The sequence below is a fragment of the Cynoglossus semilaevis genome, chromosome 13 (genome assembly GCF_000523025.1).
Source record: "Cynoglossus semilaevis isolate Cse_v1.0 chromosome 13, Cse_v1.0, whole genome shotgun sequence".
In the NCBI taxonomy this organism is placed as follows: Eukaryota; Metazoa; Chordata; class Actinopteri; order Pleuronectiformes; family Cynoglossidae; genus Cynoglossus; species Cynoglossus semilaevis.
This window is the reverse complement of record NC_024319.1, coordinates 2,063,409-2,078,773: the sequence shown is the minus strand read 5'-3', so window position 1 is coordinate 2,078,773 and position 15,365 is coordinate 2,063,409. Positions and strand designations below refer to the sequence as shown.

Sequence of the window (15,365 nt, the reverse complement as noted above, 5' to 3'; positions counted from 1 at the left end):
CACCCCCCCTCACCCGCCTCACCCCCCCCCACTCCTGTAATCCTGCTACCAGGAGAAAGAAGGGATCCAGTGGGAGGCCAAAGACGACCTGTCGGATGTTGAGGTGGAGGACGAGGAGGACAGGAGGGAAGAAGGAGTGGAGGAGGAGGATGACCACCACATCGAGTACTGCCGGGTGTGTAAGGACGGGGGGGAGCTCCTCTGCTGCGACACCTGCCCCTCGTCCTATCACATCCACTGCCTGAACCCTCCTCTCCCGGAAATTCCCAATGGAGAATGGATCTGCCCCCGTTGTAAGGTGAGACCCACCAGTTGACACACCTGAACCTGACCCTCATCACTGCAGTACTGCAGTACCACAGTACTGCAGTAGTACTGCAGTACTGTGGTACTACAAGTACACAGTATCACCTCAGTGTAAAACATGTTGCTGTGAGGACGATACCAGAGCTAACGTTAGCTACAACAGTCCTGGTACAGACCCCAGAGCTAACGTTAGCTACAACAGTCACGGTACAGACAACAGAGCTAACGTTAGCTACAACAGTCCTGGTACATACACCAGAGCTAACGTTAGCTACAACAGTCCTGGTACATACACCAGAGCTAACGTTAGCTACAACAGTCACGGTACAGACAACAGAGCTAACGTTAGCTACAACAATCAGCGTCCTACAGTAACAACAACAACTTGATTCATTTCCATCAACTATTACAAGCCTCTTCTGTTATTGTCTTGTTCCAGTGTCCACAGATGAAAGGAAAAGTCCAGAAGGTTCTGACGTGGCGCTGGGGAGAACCGCCTCCACCCACACCTGTGCCGCGGCCCACTGACCTTCCCGCTGAGGCTCCTGATCCTCCCCCGCTGGTGGGACGCAGGGAGAGGGAGTTCTTCGTTAAATGGTGCAACATGTCTTACTGGCACTGCTCATGGGTTCTGGAGCTGCAGGTACGACCGGTCACATGACCTCAGGGGTCGGACCTTCTCAGTCTGATGTCAGAGGAGCACTTTTCTTCAGCTCTTTCTGTCTTCTCTCACAGCTGGAGCTAAACTGTCAGGTGATGTTCAGAAACTTCCAGAGAAAGACGGACATGGACGAACCCCCGCCCGTGGACTTTGGGGTTGAGGGTGATAATGACAAGAGCACCAAGAGGAAGAACAAAGACCCCCTCTTTGTCCACATGGAGGAGGATTTCTGCCGTTATGGAGTCAAATTGGAGTGGCTGATGATTCACCGGGTCCTCAACCACAGGTTGGACAACAGACGTAGAACAAGACAGAAAATTCAATTAGAAAAAGACAATAATTAGGGCTGTAAGAATATCTCCTGATCTGTCCTCTCCTGATCTGTCCTCTCCTGATCTGTCCTCTCCTGATCTGTCCTCTCCTGATCTGTCCTCTCCTGATCTGTCCTCTCCTGATCTGTCCTCTCCTGATCTGTCCTCTCCTGATCTGTCCTCTCCTGATCTGTCCTCTCCTGATCTGTCCTCTCCTGATCTGTCCTCTCCTGATCTGTCCTCTCCTGATCTGTCCTCTCCTGATCTGTCCTCTCCTGATCTGTCCTCTCCTGATCTGTCCTCTCCTGATCTGTCCTCTCCTGATCTGTCCTCTCCTGATCTGTCCTCTCCTGATCTGTCCTCTCCTGATCCCGTATCAATCTCCTCAGTCATTGATCAGTTATTGATTTTTTCTCACCAATTCTCAGTCCAATATTCCTGGTGTTGGTTCATGTTCTTCCAATGTTAGTAACCTGATGTTCAGATGCAACAGCAGAGTCTTGGGGGGGGATCAATATATTGCAAAATATCGTATTGTTGCCCCTGTATCGTAATGCCAGATCCCTGACGATACACAGCCCTAATATCTCGTCTGTTGTCCTCTTCTGTTGTCCTTGTCTGTTGTCCTCGTCTGTCTTGGTGTCAGTGTTGATAAGTCCTGATGATACACAGCCCTAATATCTCATCTGTTGTCCTTGTCTGTTGTCCTCGTCTGTCTTGGTGTCAGTGTTGATAAGAAGAACAATGTTCATTACCTGGTGAAGTGGAGAGATCTTCCTTACGACCAGTCGACCTGGGAGAGTGAGGACATGGACATTCCTGAGTTCGACACCTACAAACAAACCTACTGGAATCACAGGTGAGAGGCTCGTCACTCATCATCAAAGTGATTGGTTTTTTTTTCTACCATCTAAACTGACGTGTCTCTACATGCAGAGAGCTGATGGTGGGTGAAGAGGGCAGACCGGGCAAGAAGCTGAAGAAAACTGTCAAAGTCAAGAAGGCAGAGCGGCCGCCGGCCAATCCTGTGGTCGACGTAAGTCCTTAGACCGACTGACAAAGTTTGGTTCCACCTTAAATTTCTTGTCTACTCGACTAATGTGTTGTTGCTGATAATAAGTCGTGACTGTCGTGGGTTTAACACCAGGGAAAGCGCTGTGTTATACATTTAGATCCCCACACCTCACCTGTCGTCTCCTTCAGCCCACCATCAAGTTTGACCGGCAGCCCGACTACCTGGACAGCACAGGAGGAACGCTGCATCCTTACCAGCTGGAGGGCTTGAACTGGCTGAGGTTTTCCTGGGCTCAGGCCACGGACACCATCCTGGCCGACGAGATGGGTTTAGGAAAGACGGTACAGACGGCCGTCTTCCTCTATTCACTGTACAAGGAGGTGGGTAACACAATATTGGTTAATTATGTTAATATAATATAATATATTTAGGGATGTAAACATCGTAAATCAGTTAAAAATCAAAACAAATGCGTGATAATTTGCATGGGTCGAAATAAAAAAAGAAATTAAGGTGTAAGGAAGTAGGCTACGTTATCTCAAAAAATCATTGGTCATACAATGACACTGCACACTCTTGAACAGTAGGTGGCAGTATGTGCCCAAAAATTAAAGGATCAGTGGATTTGAAAATCGTATCGCAAACCAAAATGATGGAATCATCCGGACTCTGACTCTTCACGTGAGCTTTAACTCAGGTCGTCGTCCTCGTGTCTCCCTCTGGTGCAGGGTCACTCCAAAGGCCCCTTCCTGGTCAGTGCCCCCCTGTCCACCATCATTAACTGGGAGAGAGAGTTCGAGCTGTGGGCGCCCGACATGTACGTGGTGACGTACATCGGTGACAAGGACAGCAGAGCTGTCATCAGAGAGAACGAGTTCTCCTTCGAAGGAAATGCCATCAGAGGTGGAAAAAAGGCCTCCAAGATGAAGGTGAGGACAGGAAGTGAGAAAAGGAGTATGGTGGCAGGACCGGTTGAGTAGTACTACTAGGTATTCAAAGTAGTAGTAGTAGAGTCATCTTCGTTATCAGTTTGTTCCTGTGGAGGTGAAGACAAACCACATCCTGCTCCTCTCTGTTTGGTTTTTAAAGGCAAGTTTCATATTGACATGAAATGTCTCAAAATGAGAAAACGTGGGCGAGGTTTGGTGTCTGTCACCCTTTAAAAGAAAGAAACACAGGAGGCAGGCGACTCCAGAGTCTGAACAATCATTGATTCTGTTTTCCTTCCTGCTCCACAGAAAGACTCACCGGTCAAGTTCCACGTTCTGCTGACCTCCTACGAACTGATAACCATCGACCAGGCGGTTCTGGGCTCCATCGAATGGGCCTGTTTGGTGGTGGATGAAGCTCACAGACTGAAGAACAACCAGTCCAAGGTACGGAACCATCTCCGTGTCCTGACGTTTTTGACCTGGTCCAGTTGTTTTGACTCGTCGTCTTCGTCGTTGTCTTCATGGTCTCTTCCTTTGCTTCTCACCAGTTCTTCCGCGTGTTGAACAACTACCCGCTGCAGCACAAGCTGCTGCTGACCGGCACGCCTCTGCAGAACAACCTGGAGGAGCTCTTCCAGCTGCTGAACGTCCTGACCCCGGAGAGATTCAAGTCAGTGTTGGTCCATGTGGACCGCTGTGTTCTGGTGGTCACCGCGGCCCAGCTCTGCTAACCTCTCTCTCTCTCTCTCTCTCTCTCTCTCTCTCTTCAGTAACCTGGAAGGCTTCCTGGAGGAGTTTGCAGACATCGCCAAGGAGGACCAGATCAAGAAGCTCCACGACATGCTGGGACCACACATGCTGAGGAGGCTGAAGGCTGACGTCTTCAAACACATGCCCTCCAAGACGGAGCTGATCGTCAGGGTGGAGCTGAGCCCCATGCAGAAGTGGGTGACAGTGAAGTTGAATTAGTTTTTTAGATTTTACTGATGTTTTATTTCAGTTTTGCACAAAGGGGAAATAATCCGAACCAGAATCATAAATACATTATTGATCTCCAGGAGGAGATAATTATTCTTCCTCTTTCCTTTTTTTTATGTTAAACCTCAGAAAATACTACAAGTTCATCCTGACACGCAACTTTGAAGCCCTGAACACTCGTGGTGGAGGAAACCAAGTCTCTCTGCTCAACGTGGTGATGGACCTGAAGAAGTGCTGCAACCATCCCTACCTCTTTCCTGCTGCCGCCATGGTACCATTTCTTTATAGACCTTTAGGGACGGAGGAGGAGGATGAGGATGAAGATGGTCACAATCTGTCCTCACCAACTTCATCATTTACTTCTCGTTCTCCAGGAGGCTCCAAAACTTCCAAATGGAATGTATGAGGGTACGGCTCTGACCAAGTCCTCGGGAAAACTGCTGCTGCTGCAGAAGATGATGAGGAATCTGAAGGAGGGGGGGCACAGGGTGCTGGTCTTCTCTCAGATGACCAAGATGCTGGATCTGCTGGAAGACTTTTTGGAGAATGAAGGTTACAAATATGAGAGGATCGACGGCGGCGTCACCGGGAACATGAGGCAGGAGGCCATCGACCGCTTCAACGGTGAGGCTGAGAACAGGAATATTCAGTTAGGAATTCAGTCGAATTCAGTCGATCTTTTTTAGAGAAAAAAAAACAATCCATGATTTTCATACCCCCCAAAACAGACAATTATTTTCAGACTTGTAGAAATATTGTGTATAAATGCACTGTGTAATCATTATTGTGTAATCACCGTCTATCGTCTAAAGCCAGATGTATAAACTCTGTGTTTCTGTGTTATAAATACATCTTTATCTAATTTTTTCTCGTGTCCGTCCTGACAGCCCCCGGTGCCCCCCAGTTTGCCTTCCTCCTCTCCACCAGGGCCGGAGGTTTGGGCATCAACCTGGCGTCCGCTGACACTGTCATCATCTACGACTCCGACTGGAATCCTCACAACGACATCCAGGTGAGACGGTCCTGACGGCCAACTCTCTTTTTTCTTTTTTCTTTTAATCTCTTCTGGACCACAGATAAAAAAAACACTTCTGATTCTTCTGTGCTGCAGGCGTTCAGCAGAGCTCACCGTATCGGCCAGAACAGGAAGGTGATGATCTACCGCTTCGTCACCAAGGCCTCCGTGGAGGAGAGGATCACTCAGGTGTGTGACTGACTCCTGGCCAGAGGAGGCGGCGGCGGCGAGTGTCAGGGTGAAATCACAACACGCTCATCTGTTTTTCTCCACCAGGTGGCCAAAAAGAAGATGATGCTGACCCACCTGGTGGTGCGGCCCGGTCTGGGCTCTAAGACGGGCTCCATGTCCAAACAGGAGCTTGATGATATCCTCAAGTTTGGAACCGAGGAACTGTTCAAGGATGAACTCGGAGAAGGTGTGCTGCTCTTATCCTACCTGGGAGTCAAAAGTTCCAAGACAAAAAATAAAAAATTCTTCTGTCTTGGGACTTTTTGACTTTTGGACTCGTACAGAAGCCGTAGTAGGGAGTTTTGACTTTTGGACTCGTACAGAAGCCCAGGAGTCTCAGCACAGCTCTGATTCTGATCTCACGTCTTTCGCTCCGTCTTCTTCCAGGAGACAACAAGGAGGACGACAGCAGCGTGATCCACTACGACGACAAGGCCATCGAACGTCTGCTGGACCGAAACCAGGACGCCACGGACGACACGGAGCTGCAGAGCATGAACGAGTACCTCAGCTCCTTCAAGGTGGCGCAGTACGTGGTCAAAGACGAGGATGACGAGGTACGAGTCGCTCATCACTTCAGGTCCTCGTTGAGGTTTTAGTAATCAGACGATTGTTTCAGCAGAGTTAGAAATCAGTTCTTGTTATTGTTTGGCACTGACTGACTTTAAAAAATCTGCATTAAATTTGAAGCAACAATAATTTTACAACTGGTAAAATCTATCAAACATATTTATGAATATATTCAAGTTTATAAATTGAAGTTCTCTACAAAAAAAATTTTTTTTCAAAAAAATTTTTTTTTCTTAAATTTCTTTCAAGAAATTTGTTTTAAAAAAAATGTTTTTGAAAAAATTTGTTTTCAAAAATGTTTTCAAAAATATTGCAGATGAAAATGGATGGATGGATTTTAATATATTCATATAATAAAATGTATATATGTACCAAATATATGTAGATGTATGCAGTCAGAATGTGTATACATATATATATATATATTTTTATACTGTATATATGAACACCTGTTCTCCTTTTCTACTGAGGAGGAGGAGGTGGAGAGGGAGGTGATCAAGCAGGAGGAAAGCGTGGACCCCGATTACTGGGAGAAGTTGCTGCGACACCACTACGAGCAGCAGCAGGAGGATCTGGCCCGGAACCTGGGCAAAGGCAAAAGAACCCGTAAACCGGTCAACTACAACGACGGTTCCCAGGAGGACCGAGGTATAAGACAGGGTACAGAACCACATAAAACCTCTGCAACCTCTTGGTGTGAGCATGTTAGCTGTGCTGTGCTGCTGTCGCCGTCTGCTCCCTGTGGCGTTTCATGGTCAGTGCATGGTCCGCTAGAATATATCCACAAGTGAATGTGTGTTTCATCTAAAAACAGGTAACAACTGGTAAATGTCTAACTGTTTAAGAAGACTTAATAATTAGAAGAAATCATTTTAAAATTGAGTCCAGAGTATAGAGAAATCATTTTAAAATTGAGTCCAGAGTGTGAATCTGTCGTTGGGCTGATATTTGAACCAGCAACCCTCTGACTAGAACCTGGTTACAGGGTTGCGTCTGAAGACATTACTGGTCATGAAGGTGTGGTTTTAAATCCAAAACGATGATTGGATTAATGTCCTGTTGTCTCTGTCCCTGGTCCAGACTGGCAGGAGGACCAGTCAGACAACCAGTCTGATTACTCTGTGGCCTCAGAGGAGGGCGACGAGGACTTCGATGAACGCTCTGAAGGTAACGGTCGACTTGGAGTCCACGGCTGTTCATGGTCAGTGTTTCAGACCCTGTTTACACGGCGACGATACGACACAGTACGACACAGTACGACTACAGAAGCCTCCGGATACTGAGCGTTTACAGGGACTAGACGCAAACAAATATGTAGTTCATATTCTAGGCCTGTATGTGGCGCTGTATTACACTCTAACTTACTAACACCGGAAACATTCTGCTCCGTTCACGTGGTGAGGACACTCACCATCGTCATCACGTCTAAACCAGGGGTGACCAACTCATTTTGGTTCAAATCCCATGTACCTATAAATAACAATTTCAAGTTCATGAACTTTTGTTTTCATGCAAAGAATGTACAAGTATATTTAGACAATAATCATATTTAATGAAATATTTTACAAAACATATGAGCATTATATATTATATATATAATATTAAATATATAAATATTTCTGTATTTTTTTTATCAACTGGGCCGAACTGAAATCCCTGAAAGGCCAAGTTTGGCCTGCGACCCGTATGTTTGACAGCCCTGGTCTAAACCCAAGGCCGACTTGGCGCCGTAGCTCTGGGATCTGGAGGCTAATCATCGCCGTGTAAACGGGTCACTGCGCTGCCTCAGAGTAGGGCAGGTGATACAGACACCCTGGGTGACACGCCCATCTGCCCTCTGATTGGCTAACGACACTTCCAACCCTCCCCTGCAGATGTGTATTCAGATTCAGACGACAGCTACGATGTCCTGATCGACAACATGGACACAGGAAGCAGAAGCTGTAGCTGCATCGTCTGCACTGAGCGTAGAGAGGCAAGGAGGAGAGGAGCAGAAAGAACAGGGAAAAACAGAGGAGAACCAGGAGAACTCAGGGACAGAACGGAGAACTTTCAGAACGTTAACGCTCCCCTCACACACACTGTTACTGAATGAGGCGTTTAAATGTTCCACATTCAGGACGGTTGACCCTCAGTAATTCACAGAGAATTTGTTCATTTTTTGCTGCAGTTTCCTCTTTAAACACAGACCACCGCTGTAGCGCCCCCTGATGGAGGGACAGGCTGGCGACGGTGATTCTTCTGTTCGGGGCTGATTGAATTTCTCTATGAGTTCTTCTGTTCATTAACTTTTTATTAAATGGAGTACACTGTACCACCGCGCTGCTGTCAGGCGTTACTGTTTTGAGGGAGTGAAGAAGAGGGTGAGGCAGAGGTGAGTTGAGGTGTGAGGAGAGGAGAGAGTCAGCCAGACCTGGGGAGGTGGAGGTAGAGCAACACACAGCAGGAAAGAAACAGGTCGTCAAATGAACTCTGAGCTTCAGACGTACTGACGGATGTGTTGTCCTTACAGCCAACTCCAGACGACCGAGCCGCAAAGGTCTGAGGAACGACCGGGACAAACCACTGCCCCCCCTGTTGGCACGTGTCGGCGGAAACATTGAAGTGAGTTTTCTCCGGAATTCTTATCTTTTTCTGGATAAAAGCCTCTGCTAAATGTAATAAAATATTTTAATTTTTTTTATTAAAAAATATAAGGATCATGTTAAGTGGAAATATTCAAACTAGGAAATTGATAAAATGTAAATTTTTATAAATGTGTTTGTCCATCAATATTCTATTGTTAAATTATATAAAATTAATAACATTTTATAAAATACTAATAATTATTAATACAAAAACATCCATACAGTTCTGTAGAATATTGATACAATGTTGTGAAAAAAAGAATCACAGTATTTCAGTCCCTGTTAATTATCTCACTGATTCTCAGGTGTTGGGCTTCAACGCTCGTCAGAGGAAGGCCTTCCTGAATGCAGTGATGCGTTATGGGATGCCTCCTCAGGATGCCTTCACCAACCAGTGGCTGGTGCGTGACCTCAGAGGGAAGTCTGAGAAGGAGTTCAAGTGAGTGAAGGGCGAACGTTTTCTTCCTGGTTCGTTCTGTTTGTGCTCCTCAGTGAACGTCTTCACTCTGTCCCTCAAATCTGTCCTCAGGGCCTACGTGTCCCTCTTCATGCGTCACCTTTGTGAGCCGGGGGCCGATGGAGCGGAGACTTTTGCAGATGGCGTTCCACGCGAGGGTCTGTCCAGACAACACGTCCTCACACGCATCGGAGTCATGTCTCTCATCAGGAAAAAGGTACAATAACAAAAAAACACACAATAAATAAGGGACGTAACGAAACACTGAACTCATGATACGATTGAATCACTTTTTTAAACAAAATGAATAATAATTATAATTAAATAAAAAATATGATGGATTGTTACGATTCACGATGCGTCGTTACATCCCTACAAATAAAAAATAAAGATGCGTTCAGAAATTGCAAACCACACCCACACATGGTGCAACATGGTACTGCGCTACAGTTCTGTGGGGGTGTACGGCCCCACAACAAGTCTTTTTTTTGTTTTTTTGTTGGATGTTTTCAGATAAAAGTTTCTCAGTCGTGTTAATTAGAGGCCACGGCGGTGGCTAATTAAAATATTATTATTTGTCGCTGAAGTTGATGAATGACTGACGGACGGTGTGATGGTCACAGGTGCAGGAGTTTGAGCACGTGAACGGTCAGTGGTCCATGCCCTGGATGGCTGAACTGGAGGAGAACAAAAGAGCTGCAGCGCTGGCTGCAGGTGAAGACCCCAAGACTCCCTCTAGTGGCACTCCTGCAGACACGCAGCCCAACACTCCTGTCCCAGGTACGAGTGCCCACACCACTACTACCACAGTTCATGTTCCTTTAAAATGTAAAATATTATGGATTTTTTTTGTTGTCTTTTAACTGGATCATTTGCAAAAAAGTACATTAGATTAAATTTTTTTGTTGTCTTTTAACCGGATCATTTGCAAAAAAGTACATTAGATAAATTTTCATTTTTAGTGAAATATTATTTAACAAAACATTTCCTGAACATGAACTGTTTGTCTATTATTTTATTTTCGAGTCTGTTATGGCCCACGGGCCGTATGTTTGACACCACTATTTTTTTTTTTATCCAAACAAGGACATTTCTCCTGTCATTCCACAGAGGACTTTTCTAAATCAGACGACAAAGACGACATAAAGAAGGAGGCCGAGGACGGGAAAGGGACCAAGAAGTCGGATGATCCAGAGGTAAATTCAAATTGAATTTGTTGTTGATCGATCACGTTGTTCCTGATCGTCTTGATCTGATTGATCACCGTTACTCTTCTCTCAGATCATTGAAATCCCGGACGAGTCAGAAAAATCCCCCGCGTCCATCAAGAAGGACGGAGAGTCGGACTCTGCGGCAGGGAAGGTGGAGAAGGAGACGGGAGACGGGGGTGAGGGCAGGGAGAAGGAGGCTGAGGAGAAAGAAGACGAGGAGCAGAAGTCAGACACGAGGGAGAACGACGCCTCCGCTGCTAAAGCCAACAGTTCAGACGATACCAAGTCCAAAGGTGAGTTCACGGGAGACTTCGCCGCAGCTTCAGTTGGTCTGACTGAGATTCTGACTCATGTTTTTATTTAAGATGACGAGAGCAAAGATGAGAAGATGGACACGTCGCCTACACAGGAGATCAAAGGTCAGGGCCAGAGGTCAACGCAGAACAGCAAAAGTAACATATAATATATGGCTTTTTATATACTGAAGTTTCTGGACTATAAGTCACATAATGAAAAAATGATGAAAAAAAGTGTGACATACTGCAGTAGCAGATACTGGTACACAAGCTTAGAGTGCCCTCTAGCGGCTGTCAGTGTGAAAAAACAAACATGAAATTATATAAGTCACAAACCCAGAAAAAGGATGGAAAAAAGTGCAAGTGGTTCATGTTTTGTTTGGTTTTCACGTCACAGAGGTCAAAGAAGAGAAGGACGTTGTGAAAACAGAGGATTCTGGGAAACTACAGAATGGAGAGAACGCCAGAGACGGAGCAGCAGCCGCCGTCAACGTCAGTGAGGAGAAGAAGAAGGCCACGAAGCAGAGGTTCATGTTCAACATCGCTGACGGAGGATTCACAGGTGGATGGACACACACACTCACTCACACACACACACTCACACACACCCCACTTTTGTTAAACTCTGTCTCCTCTTTGTTTCAGAACTCCACTCTCTGTGGCAGAACGAGGAGCGAGCGGCCACGGTCACCAAGAAGACCTTTGAGATTTGGCACCGTCGTCATGACTACTGGCTGTTGGCTGGAATCATACAGTATCCTTTCATGTCACGACTGTAACCGCCGTTCACTCTGTAACGTTTACACTTGAACCAATGAGGAGAGAGTTTAGAGTCTTTGTTAGTTCTACTGTAGATGAGGGCTGATCCCGTATCAATCTCCTCAGTCATTGATCAGTTCTTGATTTTCTCCAATATTCCTGGTGTTGGTTCATGTTCTTGTTCTTTTCTTTCTTCTCTAGTGATTCCAAATGTAGATCCCTCTGTTCCAGAGTTAGGAACTGATGTTCAGATGGAACAGATATCAATCTATTGTCATGCGTCGTTGAACCCTTGACCTCAGTTTGTCAGACACGGCTACGCCCGGTGGCAGGACGTGCAGAACGACGTCAGGTACGCAATCCTCAACGAGCCTTTCAAAGGTGAGATGAGCAGAGGGAACTTCCTGGAGATCAAGAACAAGTTTCTGGCCCGCAGGTTCAAGGTGAGCGGACGCTCAGTGGTGCGAGAACCGTATCTTTTTTTATTTTTAAGTACCGTCCACCTCACCAGCCGTTTGCCCTTTCTGCCCTGCAGCTGCTGGAGCAGGCCTTGGTGATCGAGGAGCAGTTACGCAGGGCGGCGTATCTGAACATGACAGAAGACCCCGCCCACCCCTCCATGGCCCTGAACACGCGCTTCAGCGAGGTCGAGTGTTTGGCCGAGTCCCATCAGCACCTCAGCAAGGAATCCATGTCTGGTAACAAACCAGCCAACGCCGTGCTGCACAAGGGTGAGTCATCAGCTGCAGCCACACCCCCTCTCCTGATTGGACGATTCTGAACCTCCATTTGATGCATTCGCTTGCAGATTTGTTGCCCTATTGCTTTTGTTTTTGAGGTGTATAAAAATTTTAAATGTCCCATATTTTCAGTAATTTCATATTATAATATAATATTATAATAAGTATTTCCTTCCCTAATAAGAAAAAAACAGTTAAAAAATTAAATTAAAAGACATTTTGCAGGAAATAACCTGGTAAGTTTCTTCTTTTTTTTTTTACACCAACGTTCTGTATTTTCAGTTCTCAAACAGCTGGAGGAGCTGTTGAGCGACATGAAGGCTGACGTCACCCGCCTCCCTGCCACCATCGCCCGGATACCCCCCGTGGCCGTGCGGCTTCAAATGTCTGAGAGGAACATCCTGAGCCGATTGGCCAGCAGGGGACCAGACATGACGTCTCAGAACCAGTCACATACCTCACAGCAAATGCAGGTGCCTCGCTGACCAATCAGATCGCTCGCTGACTGAGGTCACCTGCTCTGACCCCATGTAGCAGACTCCTCCCCCTCCTCAAACCTTGTACAGCACAGTCAGGTTAGTCCCCCTCACACTGCACCCTCCTCCTCCTCCTCCTCCTCTTCCTCCTCCTCTTCCTCCTCCTCCTGTACCTCCCTCCCTCCTCCTCCTCCTCCTCCTCTTCCTCCTCCTGTACCTCCCTCCCTCCTCCTCCTCCTCATCCTCCTCCATCTCTGGACTCAGGCAAACATCAGCTGTGCTGTTGGACTTGGTTTTAAAAAAGACTGGAGTCAAGGATGTGAAACCGCCGCAGGTTCTTCCTCAGACTCAGACTCGTCTCCTTCCTTCTAAGGACGGCGGTCGTCGCGTCGTGTGCGAGCTGCGGCTTCACTCACGGGTCGTCGCGGCGGTCTGTAATATCGCGTATTCTCGAGCTGACGAGATCCGACTGGAGTGAACGCAGCACTTTTGGAACATATTGATCCTCTGTAGTACTTTTTGGAAGACGACAAAGGATTTTATTTGTGATCATTTCATCTGTAAAAAAAAGTTGTGAAATTTGGGTGATTTTCTTTTCCAGCGTCGTCCTCTGTGTGTGTGAGTGTGTGTGTGTGAGAAGAGAGCTGATTGGTTGGTCTACGTGTGTTTAGAAACCAGCCCACACTGAGAGAGAGAGACTGTTACTGTCCTCACCCTCCTCACCCTCTGTCTCACCTCTTCTTCTTCTTCTTCTTCTTCTCTGATCAAATGTCTCAGTTCACCGTCAGCTCTTTGTGCTCACATCCTGACCAAAAAAAAAACAAAAAAAAACATTCTTCCCTGGTCCACAGATCATCTACAAGGAGACAAACCTCTCCAGGTCCATGTTCCTCCTGGTACATGTTCCTCCTGGTACATGTTCCTCCTGGTCCATGTTCCTCCTGGTAGATGTTTCTTTCCTGTAGATGTTTCTGTATTTGTCCAGGGAGCAGTGGAGACCAGAACTCTCCACCGTGTTCGGGTACATGGTATGGTACCAGGAGTGACGGCCATGTTAATTTAATTTCCCACCACTGACCTGAATGATAATAACATTGTTATAACAATAACCAGCTCCTTGTTTTTATCATCGCTGTTGTTTTTATAGACTATGATTAAAAAACCTCCACAGTATCAAAGGTTGGTCATTTATTCATGTCTTCTGATGAATCTATTTGACCAAACTACGCCATCATCGGGCGAGGACAGGTATTACACCCTGGACGGTTCACAGGGTTTCATGAACAGTGACCTCTTCCTGCACCTGGTGGAAGGAACGTGAAGTGCACACCAGGTAGAACATGAAGGTACCGCCACTGATCAAACCACTGTAAGGCTAACCGTTGTCCACCAGGGGGCCCCAGATACAGAGAAGAAGAAGACTGACGTCTGATGTTGAACAGATACAGGTATGAAATGTGTTTTATTAACTACTACTCTATAAGTACTCCATAAGTACTCCATAATATCTTATTAAAGACAAATGTCATTTTTTGAGGCTACTGTTCAATGTGCACAGGTCTGGTCAAAGTGGGGGGGGGGCGGTGGTCCCAATGTAAATTAAATTGTGTTTAGTGAAGTTCTGTGGTCATGTGACTGAATCTGTAAACATGAGGGTGAGGGGGGAGAATGGGGGAGGGTTAGAGGTAAGCTGTTTGTGAACCACTGCTGTGAGGGAGGGGGGTACGGGGGGGGGCATTATCTACATGTAGTTTCATGTGTAAAAGTTTTGTTTTTTCAGGAGTGAATTTAAACTCTGTAACGTCTGAAGAAGAAGAGACTGAAGGTGAGAGGAACCGACCGATTTTATCCCCGAGATCGTTGGGTAATTAGGACGATTACAGTTAATTACAGGGTGGGAGGAACGACTGTGCTGGTAATGATGTCTTATCATCATGACAGGAGGAGCAGCAGGAGGAGGAGGAGGAGCAGGAGGAGGAAACCTGACTCTGAGTTTACCGGAGGCGTCACAGTCGGTACCAGCACCGAGGATCCAGACCAGAGAAGCAGAACCATGTCTTATCGGTGAGTTTTTATTCTTCTTTAAAACAAACAAAACTGTTTTTTTTTTTACAATCTTAAATGTTGTTGGTGCGTTCACTTTGTCCAACCTGTGGCTCAGGACCCACATGTGGCTCTTTGCCCAGTTTCATGCGGTTCTTACGTTCATGTGGAATTTTCTGTTGGTGGGGTTTTTTTTACACCATGTCGATGACATTTGATGCAAATGACTTCAATGATGGAAAGATGTAAACCGGAAGTTTTAAAAGTTTTTTTATTTTTTTTCAAGGGATAGGGTGGTTCATGTGTGTCCATGTCATGTCATGTGACTCTCAGCCTGCTGACTGGTTGGCCACCCTGGCCCACAGTGTGTCACTCTGTGTTTTACTTCCTTCCTCTGACCTCCGTATTTACATGAACATATCAGTAACAGCTGTGTGTCTGTATTTGACTTCAGTTCACCTGGTACAGCCGCTGGTCCCTGCCTGACAATCGTTGTGTTGTGTTGAAGTGTCGCCTCCTGGTGGCTGGTTCAACACCTCAGGTTATTACGGTTCAAAAGTTCAAAAGTGTAGAACTGACGACGCGTTTCTGCTGAAGTCACTTTGGTTTTGGTGAGGACACTTTCGTCATCGATGATGTCCAACACTGTCCACTGGTCAGAGGACAATCTGCGTCAAACACAGGCTGGTGGTTTGGTAATGATTCATCATCATCATCATCATCATCTTCATCGTCAT

General features: G+C 46.3%; 1 protein-coding gene across 9 annotated transcripts in view; it reads left to right on the top strand.

Annotated features, from left to right (window-relative positions):
• chd4b (chromodomain helicase DNA binding protein 4b) overlaps nucleotides 1-13,406 on the top strand; it is a 17,036-nt gene extending 3,630 nt beyond the window's left edge. For 2 of the 9 annotated variants that reach the window (XM_008322767.3, XM_017038031.2), the window contains exons 10-39: nucleotides 53-298; nucleotides 746-949; nucleotides 1,042-1,253; nucleotides 2,006-2,137; nucleotides 2,215-2,314; nucleotides 2,482-2,673; nucleotides 3,022-3,222; nucleotides 3,532-3,669; nucleotides 3,774-3,895; nucleotides 3,996-4,169; nucleotides 4,333-4,474; nucleotides 4,578-4,827; nucleotides 5,091-5,215; nucleotides 5,315-5,407; nucleotides 5,495-5,636; nucleotides 5,837-6,006; nucleotides 6,490-6,679; nucleotides 7,100-7,186; nucleotides 8,532-8,623; nucleotides 8,952-9,085; nucleotides 9,176-9,320; nucleotides 9,727-9,883; nucleotides 10,190-10,299; nucleotides 10,385-10,607; nucleotides 10,680-10,766; nucleotides 11,008-11,172; nucleotides 11,256-11,364; nucleotides 11,680-11,812; nucleotides 11,905-12,100; nucleotides 12,392-13,406. In XM_008322767.3, the coding sequence (XP_008320989.1) occupies nucleotides 53-298; nucleotides 746-949; nucleotides 1,042-1,253; nucleotides 2,006-2,137; nucleotides 2,215-2,314; nucleotides 2,482-2,673; nucleotides 3,022-3,222; nucleotides 3,532-3,669; nucleotides 3,774-3,895; nucleotides 3,996-4,169; nucleotides 4,333-4,474; nucleotides 4,578-4,827; nucleotides 5,091-5,215; nucleotides 5,315-5,407; nucleotides 5,495-5,636; nucleotides 5,837-6,006; nucleotides 6,490-6,679; nucleotides 7,100-7,186; nucleotides 8,532-8,623; nucleotides 8,952-9,085; nucleotides 9,176-9,320; nucleotides 9,727-9,883; nucleotides 10,190-10,299; nucleotides 10,385-10,607; nucleotides 10,680-10,766; nucleotides 11,008-11,172; nucleotides 11,256-11,364; nucleotides 11,680-11,812; nucleotides 11,905-12,100; nucleotides 12,392-12,594 (4,674 nt within the window). In that variant the 3' untranslated portion in view covers nucleotides 12,595-13,406. The remainder of the gene's footprint in view (nucleotides 1-52; nucleotides 299-745; nucleotides 950-1,041; nucleotides 1,254-2,005; nucleotides 2,138-2,214; nucleotides 2,315-2,481; nucleotides 2,674-3,021; nucleotides 3,223-3,531; nucleotides 3,670-3,773; nucleotides 3,896-3,995; nucleotides 4,170-4,332; nucleotides 4,475-4,577; nucleotides 4,828-5,090; nucleotides 5,216-5,314; nucleotides 5,408-5,494; nucleotides 5,637-5,836; nucleotides 6,007-6,489; nucleotides 6,680-7,099; nucleotides 7,187-8,531; nucleotides 8,624-8,951; nucleotides 9,086-9,175; nucleotides 9,321-9,726; nucleotides 9,884-10,189; nucleotides 10,300-10,384; nucleotides 10,608-10,679; nucleotides 10,767-11,007; nucleotides 11,173-11,255; nucleotides 11,365-11,679; nucleotides 11,813-11,904; nucleotides 12,101-12,391) is intronic. The other 7 variants (XM_025061770.1, XM_017038034.2, XM_017038033.2 and 4 more) reach the window with 7 other exon arrangements.
• Nucleotides 13,407-15,365: the final 1,959 nt, after the last annotated feature.